Source organism: Haplochromis burtoni, unplaced genomic scaffold, assembly GCF_018398535.1.
Source record: "Haplochromis burtoni strain Fernald_Lab_line unplaced genomic scaffold, NCSU_Asbu1 Contig_16, whole genome shotgun sequence".
Lineage (NCBI taxonomy): Eukaryota > Metazoa > Chordata > Actinopteri > Cichliformes > Cichlidae > Haplochromis > Haplochromis burtoni.
The window spans coordinates 1,242,678-1,264,054 of NW_024582377.1; the positions used below are offsets into that span (position 1 = coordinate 1,242,678).

Sequence of the window (21,377 nt, forward strand, 5' to 3'; positions counted from 1 at the left end):
GAGAGAAAGCCCAACAGCAAGCAAATGCTTCTGCCCACCGAGGCTCTGCGTCTACTCACATGCAGCTCTTCGCCAGTGCACATGGCAATAGAAACACAGCAAACAGCACATACAGCCGACCCAGAAGAAGAACATCCTGTCATTTACAATGTATATATTTTCATTGTCCTTGTTAATACTGGTTGCAATATACAATTGCAAAGGGATTTTAAGTAATGGCAACCCTTAGATTTTATCTTGTATTCGCAGCAGCAGCAGCAGCTGGAGACTCAAGAGAACATTTTTTCTTCTGAGGAGGATCTAAGATCCTTGTCTGCCTCATCCTCTACCTCAGCTTCACCCTTGCCTCTTAAGAAGTGGGACCCGCTTCACACATATAAAAGCACTCTGACCCTGCAGATGATTTCCTCTCTGCTGACGGATAGAAGTAGCCAAAGCAGGGGACAAGAAGAAGAACACAGACCCCACTCATCAGCTGGTGTTTTCCTAAATATCCCTGAGCTGGTGCTGACACCAGATGGCGCTACAGAGCCTGTTTCCTTCAGCAGCTTGAACAAAGACAGCATGGTAGAGCTGATGCTTTCTGCAGATGGTAAGCTTTGTCTTGGATTCTCTGCACACACCATACATATTGAGAGATTCCCAAGAAATGGAAGCACTTTCTTACGTTTTACAAGTGGGAGAAGGTGATGAAGCAGATGTTTTTCTGGAAGAAGATACTATCGGGGTTGACGGGCTTTCAAGACCTTCCACATATGAAAGCCTTCTTTCAGACACAAGGTCAGAGGTCATCATAAATCTCACAATGCTTATGATAAAGTAAATTATTAAAACTGGTTGATATTTGGTGCAAGTTGAATTTCCAGTATGAATTTGACAACAATCAGGGCTGCCTGATAATTATATCTGGCTTAATTGTCATCCACCGAGTGATCACATAACTAGCTGCTACACGAGCTCATGAATATATCAGTCCTGGCCCCTCAAATGTCACTCAGCCAACCTTCTCCTCTCACTGATTTTCAGTTTCACTGAGGTAGCCCCAACTCACTGCGTCCAGAAAAAGAAACCTCATCAGGTAGGTAATAATTTAAATTTTAAAGTACATAGTGACTCTATTGGTTCAGTATCTAATTAGCAGCTGTGTTCTCTGTGAGTGTGTTTACACTGTATACTGTATGCCACCAGCAAGACCAACCACAGGGATGCTCCAGCCAACACCTCCCATGTACCTCAGCTGAAACAACCCACGACATGCTGACAGATCTTCATCAGAGCTTTGTTTTGAATTGGTCTATACCCAGGGGCTCGCCAGGGATGGGTGAGCAGGACAGCTCCCTCCTCTTCTCTGTGTGTAGCTCCACCTTTCTTTACACATCTGTCAACCCCAGCCCAACCTGCAACACTGAAACCACCTCGGTTTATTTGGGCACAAAGAATGAGCGCCTCCCTGAATCCATGTTAAGAACTAATGAATCCTCTCACTCAGCCTGGCTCGATCATTGCAAAATGGGCAAATGGTGGAAACAGGATGCTGAGACTGGATGTAGTGTTTCCAGGTGTCTCATAGCTGCTACAGAGCTAAGCTATTACAGCCGGTGCATTTTGGATCACAAAAAGTCTAAACAAATAATAATATACCTCTAAAAGTATGCACGAATCTATGCAGCCATTTGGTGCTCAGTGATCAGCAGAGATAACAAGACATGTTGCCTGCTCAACCTTTAGAGCTCTGGAAACAATTCTATCTTTTGCAGTGTGTGTGTGTGCGTGTGTGTGTGTGTGTGTGTGTGTGTGTGTGTTAAGGGTCAGAACTAATTGTTTGTCAGAGGAACTGCAGGGGTGCAAGATGCAGGCACCAAAAGCAGGGGGGCTTGGCTGCTAGGAGAGGGAGATTGGAGAGGAAGTGAGGTGTCAGAGATTGGTTCCCTTAACCTTGCTGCAGCATTCAGTGATCCATTAAACAGCATCCCCTCCCTCCCTCCCCCACGTTTTCTGTCAAAGGGTGTACCGTCTACCACCGCAGGCAGACCTCCCTCCATCTGCTGATCACCGTTGAGCCTCAGGGAGCGATGGCCTGTTGGCCCGTACTGATGCCCCAACCTTGTCGCAGAGACAGCGGTTAAAGACGTAACAGTGGAGCAGTGTTGCATAAAAGATAATAGTGTCAGACTTGTTGTTACCAAGATCCCCATTTATGTGATGTGTTCATCACTGGATTATGACTTCTAAGGAAATTCCAACAGAAAACAATATTGATAACATTTCTGTTCATTTGCAGATGACAAGGGACTTTCTCTTGTTCTAGGTCAGCCTTATTCCTGTGGACTCGTCAATTTTTTGGACTTCACTGCAAAGCAAAAAGGAGAAAACAGAGATGGAAATCAGGTACTTTGTTCTGACACACACCGTAAAATGTACAACATGTGTTATGATGAGTCTATTATGCATTCATCACAAAATTGTCAATAGGGGTCACTATTGTTCCAGTTAAGATGCTCAATAATATTTGGATGATCTCATTTTTAGTCCCGGAGGATTTCACTTCATCACATCACAGCCTGGCAGGTCCCCTCTTTAGTACCTTTCATCCACATTTCTCCCGTCCCTCTGCATAAACATCACTGCTTTTAAGACCTCCGCCTGCAATGATGTCATTGTCCAAAGTCACGTGATTTTTATGGGGAATTTTTCTGGAGTATCGTGGAGCACAGGTGAAACATCCACGAGATGCCAGGAACATGGTTACCATTTCTTTGTCAAAAACAAAGTGGCCACTGCTCTGTAACACATTTCCTTCCATTTAAATGCTGCTTGTGCGTTGACCTGAGTGTTACACTTCTAATAGCACTGTGCAGATATGACCACATAATTATTTTACAGAGGTTTCATTGGATAATTGTTTAATTGGGATGTAGTCACCTAATTATTTTGCTCTGAACTAGGGACCATATGGCGCTTGGCAGGTGAAACGCAATTAGGCCATGCTAATTTATGATGATTATACCTGAGCATGACTGAACAGCCTATACTGTACAAAAATGTGTCTATCAGGGCCAATCTATTTTAGTTGTAGAGTGCATATTTGGAGTGATGGCATTGCATTCATTACCCTGCAGTTTCTGTGTAAGCGTGGGTTTCCAGGGGGTTGTTTAGTAGGAAGGGCTGTTAGTGTTACCTAATTGTTCACCGAGGCCAGAAACAATACTTGTAGGATTTGCTTAATTGGCAGATAGAGAGATTAATCACTAATGAGTGAAATTAGTTGAAGACAAACACTTAACGACTGATCAAACTATCATGTTCTTTGTGCCAGTGCGACTAAAGATAATAATAAAATCGGGATATTAAGCAGTTATTAGTTCAAACTATAAATTTGGATTTGGCCCCACATGACCTCAAGCATGACTGTTCGTGATGATTACTGGCACAGTTATAGATGAGATTTTCACCATGTGGAGCAAACAAAGTCATCCATCAAATCTTAGGAGCCCACTAAGAAATCACGGCCGCTTAAAAAGATATCACAAAATTAAATACTATCGACTTTGCTGTCTTTATGAAAACACCAATATTTGCACAGAGAGAGGCGGGGAGCGTTTGTGTGGGGTGATGTTGCATGTTGAAACGTTCATGATTCAAGGGGAGATGAATGGCCTCTATTAGGAGCATTTAATCAGTAGCTGGCCCAGTGCTCCCAGTCTCCTGCACCCCCTGGGGAAAGATTAATGGGTACAGGATATTTCATCAGGTCCTCCACATCACTGCTCAGGATATGAGGCTGTAATTGTGTCTGTTTTTGCTGTTGTTTCGTGTTGCAGGCGGAGAAAGATGAGCCCGCAGGTTGGAGCAGTTCGGGGAAGGTTTCCCAAGGAGCCATAAGGAGTGGCAGAGCAGGATCGAGAAAAGGCAAACGAGTGAAGAGGGCATGATCATCTGCAAGACAAAGAACAGCCTCTAATGTGATGCATTTTAAATATATTTAAATTAAAATCTAAAGGGAAAAAAATCACTCCAATGTTAAAGTTTACCACAAAGAGTGTTAACCTCCACCAGATTCATCCTCCAATCACCTGGTCAGATACTTTTGACAGCCTTTGTTCCCGCCCAGTGGTACTGTCCCACCTCACCCTTAATCTTCTGCTGTAATGTCTCGTGTCAGCAATACTCAGTAAATGATGAGACATGAATTCTTAAATATTGCTATGAACTAAGACTCGAGTAAAGAGTAGTAAGTCTGAGTTACATTATGTCTTTTTTGACTTTCCTCTGATGAACATAACAACGTTGCGTGTTTCGATTCAAGTATAGATGCACTACATTTAAAATGCACTTGTGATGTCCTTGAAAATGATTGTGCACTTTAGATTCTTCACTGGTTTCCTCCTCTTGGAAAAAAAAGGGATGTTTGCTTTGCTGCCATTGCATCTCATGAAAAATGGATGACCTCCCAAGGCTTTCTTCTGCCCATTGCTCTTCATATTTGCACAAAGCCCAGGGACTGCATTTGGGTTAGCATCCTCCCTCCCCCCATCCTCCCTCCTTCTTTCTCTCCCTCTGTGGTTTGTTCGCGGGGTGAATAACTTAACACATATTTCAGCTTGACACACTTCTGCTCTGGGTTTCCCCTGGGTGCCCAGTTCACGAGCCCACACATGCTGTATTATTTAAAAGTGGGGTTTGGAGTTCTGTGCGTGTAATCTCCTCTTTGTGTAAGGGCCGGGGGACTGCCTTATGAAGTTGTTCGGCTTTTCCTTATGACCTTGTATTTGTGACTAGATGATATTTCAAGTGTAGCCAAAAGACACGAGAAGCATACCAGCACAGTTATGTTTTTTGGCAATATAAGCTTTATTTTTTTTTGGAAAAAAAAAAAAAACACATCTCACAAACAGCACAGTCTGTATCATAGCAAAAATGGTGTACAGTACAAAATGATGGATTACAGGAAATAGAAATCCGGACAATATATCATGAGCACAAGAATAAAAATCGAACGCAGCAAAAATGCACGAGGAGGATAATAAATAATGCCTAATGACGCTAAAAAGCAAACTGTCTCAAAGTCTTGGAGTGAAATCAGCTTTCAGCTTAACACACACACACACACACACACACACACCCACACACACACACACACTAACTCAAGCTAATCTAAAAGCTGATACCATCGTGGAAATCAGAGTGCGGTGGCGAAAATGACACATAAATCATGTGCCGGCAGATGATGCAAAAAAACCCTGCGGTTTGCAAGATGGATACAAATAGCCACATGATGTGTGGAAAACTCTCATATAAATACTTGTCATTGTGTTGCGAGGACTGTTGTGGTGAAAAATGCAGGATTATTAATCTCCTAAACGAAAACGTCTTAATAGGAACCTCTGATGGTGATGCTGTGCACCCAGAATACACAACCCACAGTGGATTTTCCAAACACACTTCGATGTTTGGAATTTTTAATGTTCTTGAGTGTAAAAGCTATTCCACATTTTTCATCTCTGTATTCTACAACATCACATTCACATTCACAAGGTTTGGCCTTGCGTGAAGGCCAGTCATCATACTGTCAACATGAAACATTCAGACCTTGGTGCAACATGGCAGCAGGTGTCTTGCCCACTGGAGGGCACTGTGCGCAGTGCAAAAGCTAGGTGGCCAAGAAAAGGGTGAGACACCTTGGCCAGCTCACCAGATGGGCTCACTGAAGCGTGTCAGGTGGCTGTGACAGCTACCTGCCCTTCCTTAAGGACTGTCACCATGTATAAACAAACCATTACTCTAATTTGTGAGTATACACTTATGTGTGTGCAAAATGTGTGCTTGTGCCCAAGGAGATGATTATGCTGAACCTTTTTAGAGTTGCCCCTTTAATATCTTTCCTATACAGGAAAATGTTCATAGTAGTATTATTATCAGTAAGTTTTTGGTATATATTTTAATATATATAGTTATATATTTTACAGTTTTAGCAGTTCAATGTAAGTCTCTGGAAATCGTGCTGTGCAGCAAATGATGTAGAACTTTAGTTTATGTTGTGGAGGTCACAGAGTTTATAATATTGGGGAAATGTGTAGAAAAAACTAAAATAGTGCCATCAAGGGGCATTTTTAACTGTATCTAGCTTCAGTAAAAATACTGGAGATTGTAAAAAATGAAAGGGGTGTCAATACAAGAACTTATACATTATTATTTCTACCTACGGCGGAGAGAAAATTATTATCTTGGTCACTAAAAATATCATAACTAACTGTAATATACGTAAGCCACTGCGAACGGGTATATTAATGAAGAGGAATGTCTCCACAGCTTGGACGTAGATAAGATGGAGAGCCCTGAAGGCCTCTGCCTGCTCATTAATTTGCAGCAAAGCAACGTCGGATGCTGCGCCTCCGCTCGTCAGTCTCCACTGCGCAGCCGCAGTTGCTCCAGGACGCTGAGTGCAGAGCAGGGAAGACAGAAAAATGGCCCTCGACAATTTGATTTTCGCCCAGTGCATCCTTTATTTTTTAGCTTTCGTTTTCGGTTTTATCGCCGTGGTGCCTCTGTCTGAAAACACGGAGGATTTCGGGGGGAAATGCCTGCTGTTCACGCGGGGTATGTGGCAAAATGAAAACATCACTGTGATGAAGCAGCGCTTCATCGTGGAGGAGTGGGGACCCGAGTCCTCCTGCAGCTTCATCACTTTTGTCGGGATAGCGTCCCTCATCCTGTCCGCAGTGCAGGCTTGGAGGCTGCTGTTCTTTCTGTGCAAAGGACACGACGAGTGAGTGACCGTTCACTTGTGCCTCTTCCTTAAATAGAAGCTCATTCGAAAGCTTATGAAGCAATACCACTCCAGCGGTCTGAGTGTAAATGTGCCATTCCTGTCCATCTCCCACGCCCTTGTTCGTGCACTGTCTTGTATATTTCATAGCCTGCATGTATTATACTCTATTTTATAGCGGATGGAAATGGGCACGGAAGCATCCTGTAAAATGTCAAGTCACTGCCATCTCCCAAAGATGGGGGAATACTCATTTTAAACTAGAAATCAAAGCCTATGCTTCACCTACTATTTTATGTGACATCAAAGCAACTTATGTGTCATTATGTTGATGTGTGTTTGAAAGACTTAATCATAAGAGTTGCATACGTCATGCAGAGTAATAGGCCTCAGTGTCAGTTTTGTAACATACTCCAGAGATGTTGAGGGTTTTTGCCTGCCCTAACCCAGTTTGTTTTGTATTTCTGTTCTGTCTGCCTGCAGCTCCATCTTCAATGCCTTCCTCAACCTGCTCATTAGCTCCCTGGTGGTGTTCACAGTCTTTCTGTCCAGCACCATCGTTAGTGTGGGTTTTAACCTGTGGTGTGACGCCATCACCGAAGGTGGGACTATGCCCAACAGGTGAGAGAGAAGCGCAGGTGTTCTACTTTTTCCGGATGATGCTGTGGTATAGTCCCTCTAAATGCCACTTTCTGTTTAGCTGTGAAGACATGCAGGATACTGATCTAGAACTGGGTCTGGACAACTCTGCTTTCTATGACCAGTTTGCTATAGCTCAGGTAAAAATCTTTTAAAATTAACGTACAGACAGTATAACGAATTTAACAGTCGGAGTAAATGCAACGACTGCTTTTACTCTTTCAGTTTGGGCTGTGGGCCGCCTGGCTCACCTGGCTCGGGATCACTGTGATGGCTTTTCTGAAGGTCTACCACAACTACAGACAAGAGGACCTGCTCGACACCTTGATCCACGAGAAGGAATTGCTGCTCGGCCGCTCTTCACGCCGCGGCTCTGACCTCAAGACCGGCCTGATTTAGAAATCAGCAAGACGCACAAACATACACGTTCATTCACAGTTAACCATATAGAACCATGTAGTCCTCTTGCCTGCCGTGACCAACACCAGTATTCGCCTGTGTAGACAATCAGAATCAGTTGGCGTTTGCTCCCACGAAGATGAATTGAATCAAATCGACAGTTTTAGCGGTTTTCCAGAAGTAACTGAAAATAAAAGCTACAGATGGTTGTTAACCTTTCCTGTGCTATATTGAGATAATCCATCCCTTATTCAACCCCAACCCAGATTTGATAGTATTAAAACTTTTTTCTTTTAAACAAAAAAATACATCTTTTATCAAATATACGTTGTTGATTAGTAAAAAACGGTATTAATGGTTTGGCCAGTTTGGCCGGTGGATCTTGTCCTTGTGAAATTTCTGCATGGATCTAAAGCATGTAAAATTTCTCAGGTGCTTTTTAGACACAAAGGAGTTTTTTTTCTTCACCAATAAATGTGTTCCTAACTTAGGCTTCTTTTTTTCCTGCCAGTATCCACAGTGCGTCTCTGCAAAGTGAGAACTGCATGCTCCAGCATAAACTGTGTGTGCATTTGCAGCATCTTTACACATTTATCAGCAGCTACAAAAGGCATTTTATAACAAAAAAAAAGAAGAAAAAAAAAGACAAATTGCAGCTCTACACATTCGTGCATTTGGCAGGCAGTCTAAAAGGCTTTTAGCAATCTGTGTGAGATAAGAAAACAGATCCTATCTTGTGCCATTTAGCAACTCAGGCTTCTTCTGCACACTTTATAGGCTACAAACCAATATACTCTATATTACTGTGACTAGACACACAAGTATACCTGCATGCACTTCTCCCTCTCCCTGTTAAATCCCACGCTCACTTATTGACAGAGGTTATGGGAAGAAAGGAAAGTCGGCCGCTTCACTTTGATAGGCAATGACAGTTTTTATTTCAAAAACAACTGAAATAAAAAAAGCAAAAAACGGTAGGAACTAAGAAAACCCTCCATAAAGGCACTTCTTTCAAAGTGACCGTAGATGTTTGAACAGCAGTGAAATGCAGCTTTAAGCTAAATGTGCATCTACAGGACATAAGCTCACTGGGTATTGTTTTATTGCTAATGACGATTTCGTTTGACAGTACAGAGTCGAGAGTATTCCTTTTCTCCGGTACATCTGCAGTCTACAGTCAAACGTGAGATCTCCAAAAAAAAAAAACAAACAAACTCGTTTTATTTTGAGTTCCCTGAAACCTGTTGTATAAAGTGTTTTAATGGAATATATGTGATGTGTGTTATTGCTCATAATGAGAGATATGTGGGATGTGCATCACTGTGCCCTTTGATTCCTATAATCCATTTATGTGGTGATTTGGCTGTTTGAACTTGACTTGCCTTGTTTGATAAAGGGACTCATACAATAACGTCTGGCTCTGTTAAATTTCTGTTTTTGGCCTCTAAAATAGCAATTACCTTTTTTTTTTTTTTTCTGTTATGTATTGCAAATATCCGTTCAACCCACGCACTTCCATACACTTGACATCAGAATTAAAACCTGAATGTTTCATTTGAATATAAATGCTACAGATAACAAAAAGTTAAAAAAAAATCCATATAACCAGAAGTCCGATAGTTGCGTAGAAGCAGATATACAATATAGAAGAATAAATAACATTTAGCATAAAGTATTTTTGTGGGATTCAGGCAGTTATAAAGAGGAACACTGTCAGAAGCACAAGCATTCGTTTGGATTGAGTATATTCTCTTTCATGATAGGTAATATTGTGCTGCAGATTATTATCCTCCGTGAAACTAGCATTCAGCTGACAGGCAACCAGACAGTTGGAAAAGAACAAGGTGTTTTTCATGTCCAAGTCATTCCGTGAAGTGATGCGGCCCTGTGTTTTCTTTTTTCAGACCATCATTAAACAGTTTACACATTCATGCTTCTGTCTGCCTCCTCTCAGTGTGCCAATCAGAAGTGCCAATCAAAGTCGTTTCCCAGACCTCTCTACATTCATTTATGTGCAATTACAAGGCTAAATACTGTGATAGTCCTTAGTATATTGAGCCATATATACACATTCATTTCCGTGTAATATCTGGTATACACAAATCATGTACCGTAACAAAATAAATTTGCATTCCACGGAAACATCCACTCACAGACAGCAGACTGTGACATGAATAGAAGAAAAAAATGAACTGTTGTGGAGATTATGCGAGTGTTACATGTCAGCGTCAACAGTGCAGATGTGCAAAATGCCGTTACAACTTAAATATGGAGTGGCATGCCCACCACCTTAGTACATATATACATACAGACATGGAAGCTACATATTTCTGGGATTACACATTTTCCCTTTTTCATGGTGAGAGTGGAATAAAACCACAGACAGTGTGTAGAGCCTTGCCAAATGGCTGAGGTGTTTGTAGGCCCGGGCACCTTCAAAGATAGGAAAAAGAGGGATCTAAAAAAAACAAAAAAACTAAAAATTAATAATAAATTAAAAGAGGCTCCATGTCTCCACCTGTGGTTGATAACAGTCACTGCATTGTCAACCATATCCAGCAGCCCCACAGAAGCTGTTTCATGTGCAGCAGGTAGACTGCCAAAGCGGCCTCCAGCTCCTCGCACACTCTCTGTGGACGCCGACGGTCTGTGCAGTACATGGCAACGCCCAGGAATGACATCAGCAGGAAGAGGCAGGTGAACAGGGCAAGGTGGGGGCGGGATGGCGTAGTCTCATAGGCTGCACAGGGAAAAAAAACCAGACCGGTTTTTCAGAGTTTTGATTTGTAAATGACGAGCATTTGAATTGCACATTTCTTTTGTCGTTTGAGGCGAGGCCTCAAGTGTCAGGTTTCAGAGGATGTTTTTGTAGATTAGTTATAGATTAGTTAAGCTTACATTAATATTTGCTGTTCCAGGCATTGTTAAACAAGACGTGACAGTGGCGTGCTAAACTCCCCATAGCATGTGTGCCACGTGGAGTCCTAACAATTCTAATGCTAATGCTGCTACAAGCCTGACAGCCTCTTTCCTCTTTATGAGTGCACTTTTGAAACTCTCGTGTGCTCATTAGTAAAGTTATTTTTCAGACAGACTTACCACCTAAACAGTCACAATAAGGAATGTCTGCAAAGCCAAAAGAAAAGAGGTCAGTCAGTCACTGAAAGCTGACCTCATGATGTGCAGCAGCTACAAACCAGCTGCTGTACCCTTTCAGTCGCCACTGTCTCTCTTGAACAGACTCCACAGTGCCTCATTTGCATGCATAATTAATTAAAAAGAATAAATCTCTTGCTCATGTGTGGACACCTCTTGGCATTACGTTATTTTTAAGTAGCACAGAACCCTCAAATGACAGTAGTTTATGATGCAATTTCTGGGTGTTTTAATACTAGCTGGGTTTCCTCTTTAATGTAAATTCGAAGGCATGTGCAGCTTTGGGCTGAGGGTTCCTATCTAAGCTGGGATAGCAACACATTTTTAAGAATAAAAATACCAATGAAAAGCACCAGAGGGCAACATGTTCTCTGTGCAAACACATCTTGCAGCCTAAAACCGAGCAGGATGGACTCATTACAAATTGTTCGCGTGCATGCTTTCTCACCGTGCACTGTGGTCTCAGGCTCCCTGAATCGAACTCTGCGCTCGCCTTTACGTTTGTGGTTGAGTTCTGTGTCTAGTCCGTAGTTGGAACTTGGCTTCTTTAGGATGGAGGTGGGGACTTTGCTGTTGGTTAACTACATTAGATAAAATTCACATTGAGCACATTCATTGCATTAAAGGCCAGCAGCAAACAGCTGGAACAGATCTATTCCAAAGAAGCTGCCTCATATAACACAGAAATAAATCAGAATAACACCAACCAGATACACTCAGGTGTTTTACCTACCTTAGGTTTAAGTGTGTCTTCCTGATGGTGGTGGGTATCCTTTCTGTGGCGTACCTCTGAGTGTTTCTCCCGGTGGGAATGAGGAAGACAGCTGACCGAGTCTCTGAGAGACTCTGCAGCAGCGAAACGTTTGGACAGTGCAGACACACACTGACCCAGAGAGTCTAGGAAGAGAACCATGACCATACAGAACATGAGACGAGCAGCTTAACATCGAAGTCTCCAGTCAAGACAGAGCAGAGCTCAAGCTCAACATGCAAATGTACAGGAGGCAAGACGGAAGTGTGTTAACTCTGTCTGCACCGGGTACAGTGCAGCCGTGGGAGTTCAGCACAACTGCACAGTGCTCACTGTGCGAAAAAGCTATCAATTATATCAGGCCCTCTAAAAAAATCTGGATCTCATCACAGTTTATAAAAAAGAAATAAATAGAAATAAAAATTAGCCACTACAGACTACACACACATTGCCTTAAAGTTGCCTACTATTGTGTATGTGTCAGCATTGCAGGATAAATTCTCTCTTAGATGACTTCAGTTATTAATAAAAACATGCTAGTTACAATAATATCTTAGGTCAGTTATTTAGTCCATGTTTTTACTTCTGGGGAGAACTTTGGCTTTTTAATAGGTGCAGACTTGAATCAAAGATGACTTGAAATGAAGTGAAGGCTCAGATATTTTGGGACAAATATGCAATTATAATTTCAACATATCACATACAGTTACAGTTAAGTCTACATCAGCTTGAAAATACATGCAGGCAATGTTCTAGCAGAGGGAGGGGCTGACTGACCTACTTAATGGTCAAGGGTATGTGAGGGACATGGGGTGTAAACACTTAAACCTGCCATCATGGTGCAGGCCAAAAAGGAGCCCTTTCTGCTCAGTGCAAAATGAAACAAAACAATGCACAGAGCCTTAATTTTTCCAGCGTTTCACCAAACATTTTAAGACAAACTGAGGTGAACAACAAGTATTTTTCCCCTTTTTAATGGTCTATATTCATGTCTTGGTGCAGCTGCTCTTGTTCTGCACGGGTGTCTCTGTAAGCTGACTCAACACTAAACTGTTTCTACGTCTTAACAAAATGCACAGTTCAGAGTCAGGTAAGCCAAGCATGCACACTGTGCAACAAATCCACAACCTTAAACTGTCACTCTGCACGTTCCTGTGTCCAACATCACCACAAATGTGAATTAATTTAACATTTTCATGGCATGAGACTGTGTTGTGTGCGCTCTACAACAGGGATTAACATCATAAGACACGGAGGTCTCCACCCTTATTCTATATACTACTCTCTGAATCATACACCCATGTTTGTTTTCACTGTATATTTATGTGCGTACAGTAAATCCCTGTGTCATAAGTGTTTAGTCTGTATTATTCAACTATCCTTTACCTGAATATTCAGTCTTGCCAATTTCAGCATATACGGTTGCCATGAGCTCAAGGCTTCTAGCTGTAATTGGATGGTCATTTCCAAAGGCCCTCTGGTGAATCTTTGTAGCCTGAAAGAAGCAGAGATGTATTATTTTAAAGCTTACAGAAGAGTTATAATATTCTATTGGTTCAAATATCCGATTTTTACATACCTTACCGCTGTATTCTAGGGCAAGATGAGGTCTAAAAGGAAAAGGAAAGACAAAGGAAACGAATAAACTAAAGGCAACGCCACTTTGTTTTTCTGGAACAAATATTTGCTGACAATAAATGTGTTATGTTAATAATGGATGACTTAGAATTATCAAACATCATCTAGCCGACATTTTTCTTCCGTTTGAAAACATAAACATGTTACGGGCAAATATTTCCAGTGATGATAATAATTCCAGACCACAATGAAGCAGAAAAGGCACGCGCTTCATTGTCAGGGGAGCATATCAGTTTCTGTGTTCGGGGCACATCAGCATGACAAATCTAAACACACGTGTGCTGTGATTGGACACGGACAGCAGGGCTGCGGATGCTCAGGTACTTTATGGAGGAAGTGGAAACCTTCTTTTTCTGCCAGCACTGCCATCCACTGTCTATTCTCAGGGTGAATTACAGAGGGCATGGCGCTCACAGGTTGGTTTACTATCTCCGGCCCCTCTGCCTCACTCCTGCTTAGTGTTAAGCTAGGTGAACACGATGGGTTTCATTGAAGATCTGCCAGCTGTTCCACTCATATTGGCACTGAAAAGTCTGCCAAGGACATTCATCACCCTAACACCCTCACGTGTGCCTATAGATGTTGAGCAAGCTCTGTTTAGTGTGACAGATGTCAGCTTCGCTGTTCCAAACCCATACTTTCCTTCAATTAGTAATGGTCAGGTGTCAGTTTGCAATGCTTTAGAAGGTCTTTCTCAGAGGATACGTGATCAGCAAAGGCAGAAAAGCCCTTCACTAGCTCAAAGGACTTCCTATGACATTGTTAAAAGATTTAGTAACAATTACAACTTCCTGTCTGTAAGGAGGAAGCTCTAAAACCACCGCTTATAGCGGGCGCAGTAAGAAATTGGTCATTATTTAAAGAAACCAGAGTCAGTTTGTGTGCAGTTTTTGATTATTTTGTTCAGTCTGTATAATCCTTTCAGAGTAAGTTTGCGAAGTCTGGAAAGAAACCACCAAAGAGCAGAAACGCAATCCTCCACAGCCATGCACAATCAGTACCATCTCATTTAACTTTAACTACTGCATGCTGCTTGCATTAATGAAGCAGTGTAACCAGCCCTCCACCGAGCACACCTTCCACCCTCTGTCACCCTCTCAGGCAATCAGGTTAAATGGCCTAATCCCAACAATGAAAACAGAGGCACAGAAAATGGGTGCATTCTGTGGCCTAACAAAGTACCCCTGCAACAGGAGACACCAGATCCAGTTAAGGTGTTCCTTCTGTAACGCTCGCATAGAGCGCGGTGTCTTTTTTCTCTACATCTGCATGAAAATTTGACCATGGCTGAAAAGGCTTGAAGCTGTGGTTTGTTTGGTTGAAGGAATTTGCAGAAATTTCCAGAATGGCAAAACTGCATGTGTAATAGAGATGGCTGCGCTTATAGTTTTGGATAATTAATAAAGATTAAGAGATAGCAACAGAAAAGGTCATCAAACCTTTAGAAAACAGAAAACTCGAAGAAGTTAGGTGACAGTAATTTATTCCTTTTTAACTCATCTTGACATTATTATTAATAAGATGATGACTTCACTTTATAAACAATGGGTTATTCATAATCAAAACGATTAAAATCTTTAACAGCAACAAAGGCAAAACTTACAGTTTGCCTTGTCATATTTAAGCCAGCAACATTTTTTTCATCTCTCTTAGACGATGATGGGCAAAATACAGCAGAATATACAAAAGCACGCACACAGCAATGCCTACATCATGCATAAATGATAAATAAGTTAAAGCAAGCACTAAAAGTCAGTTTATTTAATACGGAGAGACCTGAAAGTAGCGGAACATGTAACACCCCATTAATTACAGCGTAACGGAGGCTTTGAGAGGACACAGTTTTACCTACTGTTTGCTCATGATGCAAAGCTGAGCCAGCCGTTCGAGGTGCTGTGCCTGGGAGGCCTGCTCCGAAAGTTCCTCTGGGGTTGTCCATCCCGCAGAGCCCAGCGTAGCCTCCTCTTGAGGCCCTGTTACACAAACACAGGGCATGGAATCACGACCCGACAACGCTCTTTTGAGCTAACCTTGCTCCTCGCTACCCTCCTCTTCCACTGAAGAGTTTAACAAAAAAATAATCTCCCCGAAAGCCGGGTATCTGTCTGTATCAACTTGTCTGGCACTGCTGTGGACTTGAAGCCGGAACAATAAAGAGGAGCCAGCTGAGGACTGGAGACACAAGAGATAAGGGCAGGAGGGAGCAGATAAGGGAGTCAAACAACACACTCGCCACACCCCCTGGAGCATTGAGACGCACGCAGAGTGACACACCACAAACATCATGCAAGTACTGAACACACAGAGCACACACATAGAAGATGCTTGGCTTGCAATCCACACCACATCTAAATGCAAATAAATCATTGTAAGAGGTAAAGACATTAGTTTGCATTACAAAACCGACAAAATGACAATTACATTGGGGGAAACAGAGAAAAGAGGAAAGGGCACATTTTGAAAGCACTGGGGAGGAAAAGAAAGCTGTAAGCTGTAGCTATAGTGCCAGCTCTGCCCCCAGAGAAGTCCAGCATCCAATCTGAATGAGTGCTGAATCAGGGGCTTCAGTATTCTGTAGTGACACACAGCTCGTAATGAGAAACTGTGGCCATTTGTCTTCTACTCCATCCCTGATCTCCACTGTGCCCATGCTACACTGCGCTGCTGCCTCAGCAGCAGACAGAGAGGCAGGCGTCTGGAGCAGCGGCAGCAGCAGGTGATGAATGAGCAGCCTTGCTGTGAATGCTCGCGTAAAGCTCGACCGGGTATATTGTAAACAAAGATGGAGTTGGGTAAAATGCGATGTCATATTGCCTGAACAACAACAAGAAAAAAGTATTCCTTCATTTTTACAAAAGTAAAATAACAATGTGTTGATTAACTGTTTTAATCACCAGAAAAATGCCTTTAAAAGTAACTGATCCACTCAAATCCAAGTGAAACCGCAGTTATACTGAGCTACGGACAAACCTGATGACAAATTTTGTGCAGTGAACACAAGACTCTCGGAAAACGTTCAGCAATTCGCTGAAAGAGTTGTGTATTTATTTTACACCAGAGTACAGCCAGATGTCGTGGTTTTCGGAGAAATCGAAATTCTAAGAAATCACGAGGACATGCCAAAACCACACGGATTCAAAGTGCACGCTCTATAGGACATGCTATGTGTTTTCACACATATTCCCAGAAGTATTCCTTGATAGCATAACATGAAAAGTACTTGCCTGTACTCCCCTGAAGAGCGGTGAGCTCGATCAATGCCACTTCATAGAACATTTTTTCAGCCTGTATGAACTGGAGGGCCTTCCCATCTATTTATATGGGTGAAGGATCAGTCTCGGATATCAGAGGGATTACAGGCAGCTGCTTAAGTTAAAAACAGTCTCTGCTGCACAGCTCATAGACAACACACTTTTTTCACCTCACGTGCAAACAAACCTATGGGCAAACACAGCATACAGTACTCCAGGACACATTAGATTAGAGGTCAGTCACTCTGCCTGCTGTTTTTGTGGTTTTGTGAGCCAAAACATGTCAGACATTCAGTCTGATAATATAGACATGCCACATAACGACTCATATCTCTGTTGTATTGCCTTCCTTTGTCATTTTTGTGTATATTTTTTGCACATGATGTTTTGGACTGATCTGATTTGGCAGGTTTTTGTTTCCATGAAAAGACTCTATTTTAAGCGTCCTAAAAATAGCTCGCTTGAAACATTCCATGCACTTGGTTTTTGTTCCACTGTAAAATGACACCGTTGATGTTTGTCAGGTGAGTTTAAAGACCAATTGGGACGGAGAAGGCTTAAAATAAACCCAGGCGTGCCTGTTTAAATGTCCTACTTAACACTAGATTTCTCATGTGTGCCTCTTTTCAGCTCTGCTGTGACGCTACATGCCAATAAATCCTATAACGTTTTTCATAATATATAATACACAATTTTTAAAATATTTTCTAGTGCGTCATGCTATTAAAAAAACATGAGCCAAGCCATACACAGAATTGTTTAAAATTCTTGAGTGTCCCCATATTTCTTTAAATTTTGATTCCACAAATGGTCTTGAGCACAGTGCCCCAGTCTTTCTGAAAAATCTTCACAAAGTTCATCTTTGGACATTGGCTGTTTTTCACTCATTTCCTGTCCAGTTTTTTTCCTTGTTTGTTTGTTAACCCACTTAACACTGAAGTATGACTCATTCGGGGGATAAAACAGTGTCGTGTCTACACAGAACAGACAGATTAGCAAAGGAGCAATTTTAAATTGTATCTTTAAGTCAGTTGTGTTGGGGATCTTGTCAAAAACTGATGAAAGTATGAACACAGATAATACAGACAGATTTAGACACAACGCAGATCCATCGGGAAACACGTTTGCACATGTTTCAATGAACTTGTGCAACTAATTCCCATTTTCCTGGCAAAATATAAAGAAACATGGTGTGGCTCAAGACTTCTGCACAGTACCGTATTTGCCCGAGAGACAAAGACCCACTACAATTAAAACAAAACAAGATCTAAGATGTAAGAAATGCAAGAAAACGTGTACTCCTGAGCTGATTAGTAACAGGATGAGGGATGGTGATGGATGAATGTTGAAATGCTTTTAGAGGAAGTGCTTTTAAATAATTTAATGTGCTGTACAGAAGGAAAACTGAGCACTTTTATAAGTAACTGGAAAAGGATGACTGTTGTAGTGCTTTTGCTTTGATCACATTTTTGAGCAAGCTTAGAGCTCTATTACAAGATGGTTAGAAATACCTGTCACAGCTCCTGGGAGTCACCTGTTTAGCCGGACCATCTGTGAGGGAGGATGAGGGGAACAGCCGTCACCAAAGGTCACAGCGCTACTTCTGTCTGCTATTTTTAGTCAGCCTGGACTATAACAATGCAACAACAGGAACCTCACACAATGCTCTCCTGGGAATGACCTCCATTCTCTCATCCACACCCTCTCTGAAACTGTAATTGGACTACACTCCAAAACTCTGGAACCTTCAAAGGCATCTGATCACACGTGTGCTCACCTCAAGTGTACAACCTATTTTAGTAGGGAGGAAATTGGAATTTGCTGTGGAATAGTACACCTAAGAAACTTGAAACGTGACTTAATTAGATATAACTTAACTAATTGTACTTCAGAAATTTGAAATCGGGATATAACTGCATCTTTATCCGAAATCCACCTTTATTGGAGGTTAAAGTCCGCATGTGCCACGCAGTTTTCTTTCCATGAAACACATATCAGTAACACTCATGAGCTAAAACAGCTTTTGGCTTTGAATAAAGGTCATTTGTGGACGGTTCCAGCTCTGATAACAACACATCAAGCCTTAAGCAGTCATTGCACTGGTACTATGACTATCAAGTGCAACTAATATAGTTTATTTGTCTGGACTAATTGGTTTTCTTATCATGCTTTTGGTTAGAAATAACACATGAGAAGATGCTGCCAATCCTGTTCTCATACAGCATTTGCGTGACACTAAAAAGTTCCCACATCCTGCTCCCAGTTTGAGCAGACTGACCCCTCACCTCACCTCCCCAGAGGGTATTCACAAATGCACCAAAACATCACTGCTTCAGCTTCTGTGATTATCATGAAAAATACTAAAAGAACTGAAAGGTTGGAAGCAAGTTAAACGGCAAAAATGGTTCAATCTCGAAGTGTTGTTTTCGTGACTGCAATAACCCTTTTTCATTGTTATGTATGCAAACTATTTCAGTCTGTATCTGACCTGCAATGCTTGTAATTTCACATTAAACCAAAACAATATGCGTTGCATAATAAAATAGCCAAATCTGACATGACACCACACGCTACTCTTACTGACTTCAGGAAAGAGTGTATCGTATGCTAAAAAATTTAACCCCATCTTGGAAGATGACCCTTGTAAGTAGATACCTTTCCATGCTGAGAGGGGCGAACTGTAATGGCTATTGACAAAATGAAGCTCAGCAAATTGACCTATTTTGGAAAACGGACAGTGAGCGCTAGAGCCCTGCTGAGGTAGATAACCTGAGCTAGCAAGTAAAGTGTTGGAGTGTCTCAGTAACAGAGAGAGGAGCCACGGAGGTAATATATCCTGAAACATAACACCTCTCTATTATCTCTCTGTCCTTTACAGCTATAGTTTATAGAAGCAGTGAAGTGGCAATGCACAGGCTAGTCAGCGCAGATACGGGTTAATTAGTGCTTTCCCACTCTGTTGTGTGGAGATAAGAGCCTACAAATCCTCTTAAGAGACAGACACACAACCTGGGCTCCACACAAAACATGAGGCATTTGGGGACAAATGCCTCAAAGACATCCCCTCATCCTCTCTGCTTTACATTGCTTTCTATAAAGGGTCTACATGGTTCATTGTGGTGGAATTTGCCAAGCTTGCCTCAGTGACAAGCCTTTACACAACAGGTTTACAGAGTCGAAGAGCTAGTTTTATAGTTAGCTGCTTGCTAGAGGCTTAAAGGACAGGGGCAGAAAAAGTGTCAGATCAGCTTTTCCTCTTTTGTTAGTAAAGGATACAATTCTTTTCAGTGATGAAGAGTTCTGCAATCTGTAAAGCATAAAAAACAACCAAGGGACGTAGTTAAATATTAAATAATTCACTTCCAACATCACAGACGGGTAGGCGTATGCATGATGTCACGAGCTGTCAAAACAAATAATTGTGCTCTCCTCACAGCACTGTTGGGCTGGTCAACATCATGCCATGCATTCCAAAGTTGTGGAGTAAAGGCTATGTTTTGACATCAGGGACATTCCTTCAGGCACAAGCAAAGACGCTTAAAACTGTAGCTCTACCTTTGTGGGAGGGTCTTCTAAAGCAACCCCAGTGTTTAATCTGCTAAGACTTTGGCCTTGGCTGCACAGAGCCCAAACATAATGCCTCTGATCTCACGCATAGCCCACACACCATGGGGGAAATATTAACGGGATACTACGCTATTACCATAAACAGTGCCACTGTTTCTATGGAATACATTAGGCTTGAACTCAGCACCGCTAATAGCAGCATGCACATCATCAGTTCTACGAGACCGAATGATTTTACAGTGTCAACACAGAGACCCATGATGGACTGTGCTGTCAGGTTTGACATTGAATATACTGAATGTGTCCTTTGTGTTGTGATGTTTGCTAATTTATGACGCTCAAAAGGAGAAGTGATGCACATGTGTTTGGACAGCTGTGCAAATACATGGTAGGGCAGAAAATGTGTAGATGTAGGTAACACACACGTGAATTCATGCTGGCACATGTGGAAGAGAAAGACACACAGAAAGACAGAATCTATGGCTGTGTGACATTTTGTGGGTGTGAGTATATCCAGTTCCCATCTGGCTCACCTGGTGTAAGCAGTTGGGCAGAGAGGTGAAGCTCTGCACATGAGTCAGTCCCAGCAGGCAGCTGAGGAAGCAGTGGAGGGCGGCCTGGTACTCCCCCTGCTGCTGGAGCTGCTGTCCCAGCTCAAACAGGCCCTCCCTCCCTCCGTTCAGCATCCCCAGTCCCAGCCAGAGTCAGCGCTGCCTCCCATCAGAGCTCCACCGGCCGAGGACGAGCGTTCCTCCCTTCACCAGTCTGCTGAAGCACCACAGGTAGAAAGAAGCAGTCACACAGTGAAATGTTTTCAGACCGCTGCCGCTCACATGAATCAAAACAGGAATGTGACAGGAGGAGGAGGGAGCAGTGCAGCTTCCTCTCAGTCTCGTCTGTGCACAGTAAGTCAAGGACAGGTTGTAAGGAGCAGTCTGAGGGAGCACTGGCGACTCACACAGAAAAGATTCATTCCCCTCCCTCCTCCTAGGCTGCACCAGGAAAGGAGGACAGAGGAAGTTGGAGAGTATTTGCTGTTTGAGTGACAGCGCTCTCAGCCAATCCCTGCTCTAAACATGTACAGTAGCTCCTCCAGAGTCTGCTGAGCACATTGAGTCTCTCTCCAATCCTCGAACAGGGAAACTGCAAAGGTTTATGTTTTGATGATGAAAAGCAAACATAGTGGCACATGTATATTATCTACTACAGC

The 21,377-nt window shown here is 42.3% G+C and overlaps 3 protein-coding genes across 3 annotated transcripts in view; 2 read left to right on the forward strand and 1 right to left on the reverse strand.

The window, feature by feature from the left end:
• LOC102292929 overlaps positions 1 to 4,241 on the forward strand; it is an 8,983-nt gene extending 4,742 nt beyond the window's left edge. The window contains exons 18-19 of the mRNA XM_042218212.1: positions 2,309 to 2,388; positions 3,822 to 4,241. Coding sequence (XP_042074146.1) covers positions 2,309 to 2,388; positions 3,822 to 3,932 — 191 coding nt within the window. The 3' untranslated portion in view covers positions 3,933 to 4,241. The remainder of the gene's footprint in view (positions 1 to 2,308; positions 2,389 to 3,821) is intronic.
• Positions 4,242 to 6,399: 2,158 nt separating this feature from the next.
• Positions 6,400 to 9,215, forward strand: LOC102293720 (transmembrane protein 179). Its single transcript, XM_005916729.2, has 4 exons — positions 6,400 to 6,766; positions 7,250 to 7,387; positions 7,467 to 7,545; positions 7,631 to 9,215. Exons 1-4 carry the CDS (start codon positions 6,465 to 6,467, stop codon positions 7,802 to 7,804), a joined length of 693 nt encoding a protein of 230 aa, XP_005916791.1. The 5' UTR covers positions 6,400 to 6,464; the 3' UTR covers positions 7,805 to 9,215.
• Positions 9,216 to 9,706: 491 nt separating this feature from the next.
• On the reverse strand, positions 9,707 to 21,163 carry cunh14orf180 (chromosome unknown C14orf180 homolog). Its single transcript, XM_005916728.3, has 9 exons — positions 20,701 to 21,163; positions 19,877 to 19,907; positions 16,574 to 16,660; positions 15,202 to 15,322; positions 13,291 to 13,321; positions 13,098 to 13,206; positions 11,694 to 11,857; positions 11,409 to 11,541; positions 9,707 to 10,544 (listed from the first exon to the last, which is right to left on the reverse strand). The coding sequence occupies exons 1-9, from the start codon at positions 20,851 to 20,853 to the stop codon at positions 10,339 to 10,341; spliced, it is 1,035 nt and encodes a 344-aa protein (XP_005916790.1). The 5' UTR covers positions 20,854 to 21,163; the 3' UTR covers positions 9,707 to 10,338.
• Positions 21,164 to 21,377: the final 214 nt, after the last annotated feature.

Bases quoted from the DNA above. Each gene is read 5' to 3' on its own strand.
- cunh14orf180 (XM_005916728.3), bottom strand. From the start codon at position 20,853: ATGCTGAACGGAGGGAGGGAGGGCCTGTTTGAGCTGGGACAGCAGCTC. The intron at 19,908-20,700 runs GTGAGCCAGATG...TATGCTTTACAG, and splicing joins TGCCCAACTGCTTACACCAG to ATTGCAGAACTCTTCATCAC. The intron at 11,858-13,097 runs GTAAAGGATAGT...TTCTCTTCCTAG, and splicing joins TGGCAAGACTGAATATTCAG to ACTCTCTGGGTCAGTGTGTG.
- LOC102293720 (XM_005916729.2), top strand. From the start codon at position 6,465: ATGGCCCTCGACAATTTGATTTTCGCCCAGTGCATCCTTTATTTTTTA. The intron at 6,767-7,249 runs GTGAGTGACCGT...GTCTGCCTGCAG, and splicing joins CTGTGCAAAGGACACGACGA to CTCCATCTTCAATGCCTTCC. The intron at 7,546-7,630 runs GTAAAAATCTTT...TTACTCTTTCAG, and splicing joins ACCAGTTTGCTATAGCTCAG to TTTGGGCTGTGGGCCGCCTG.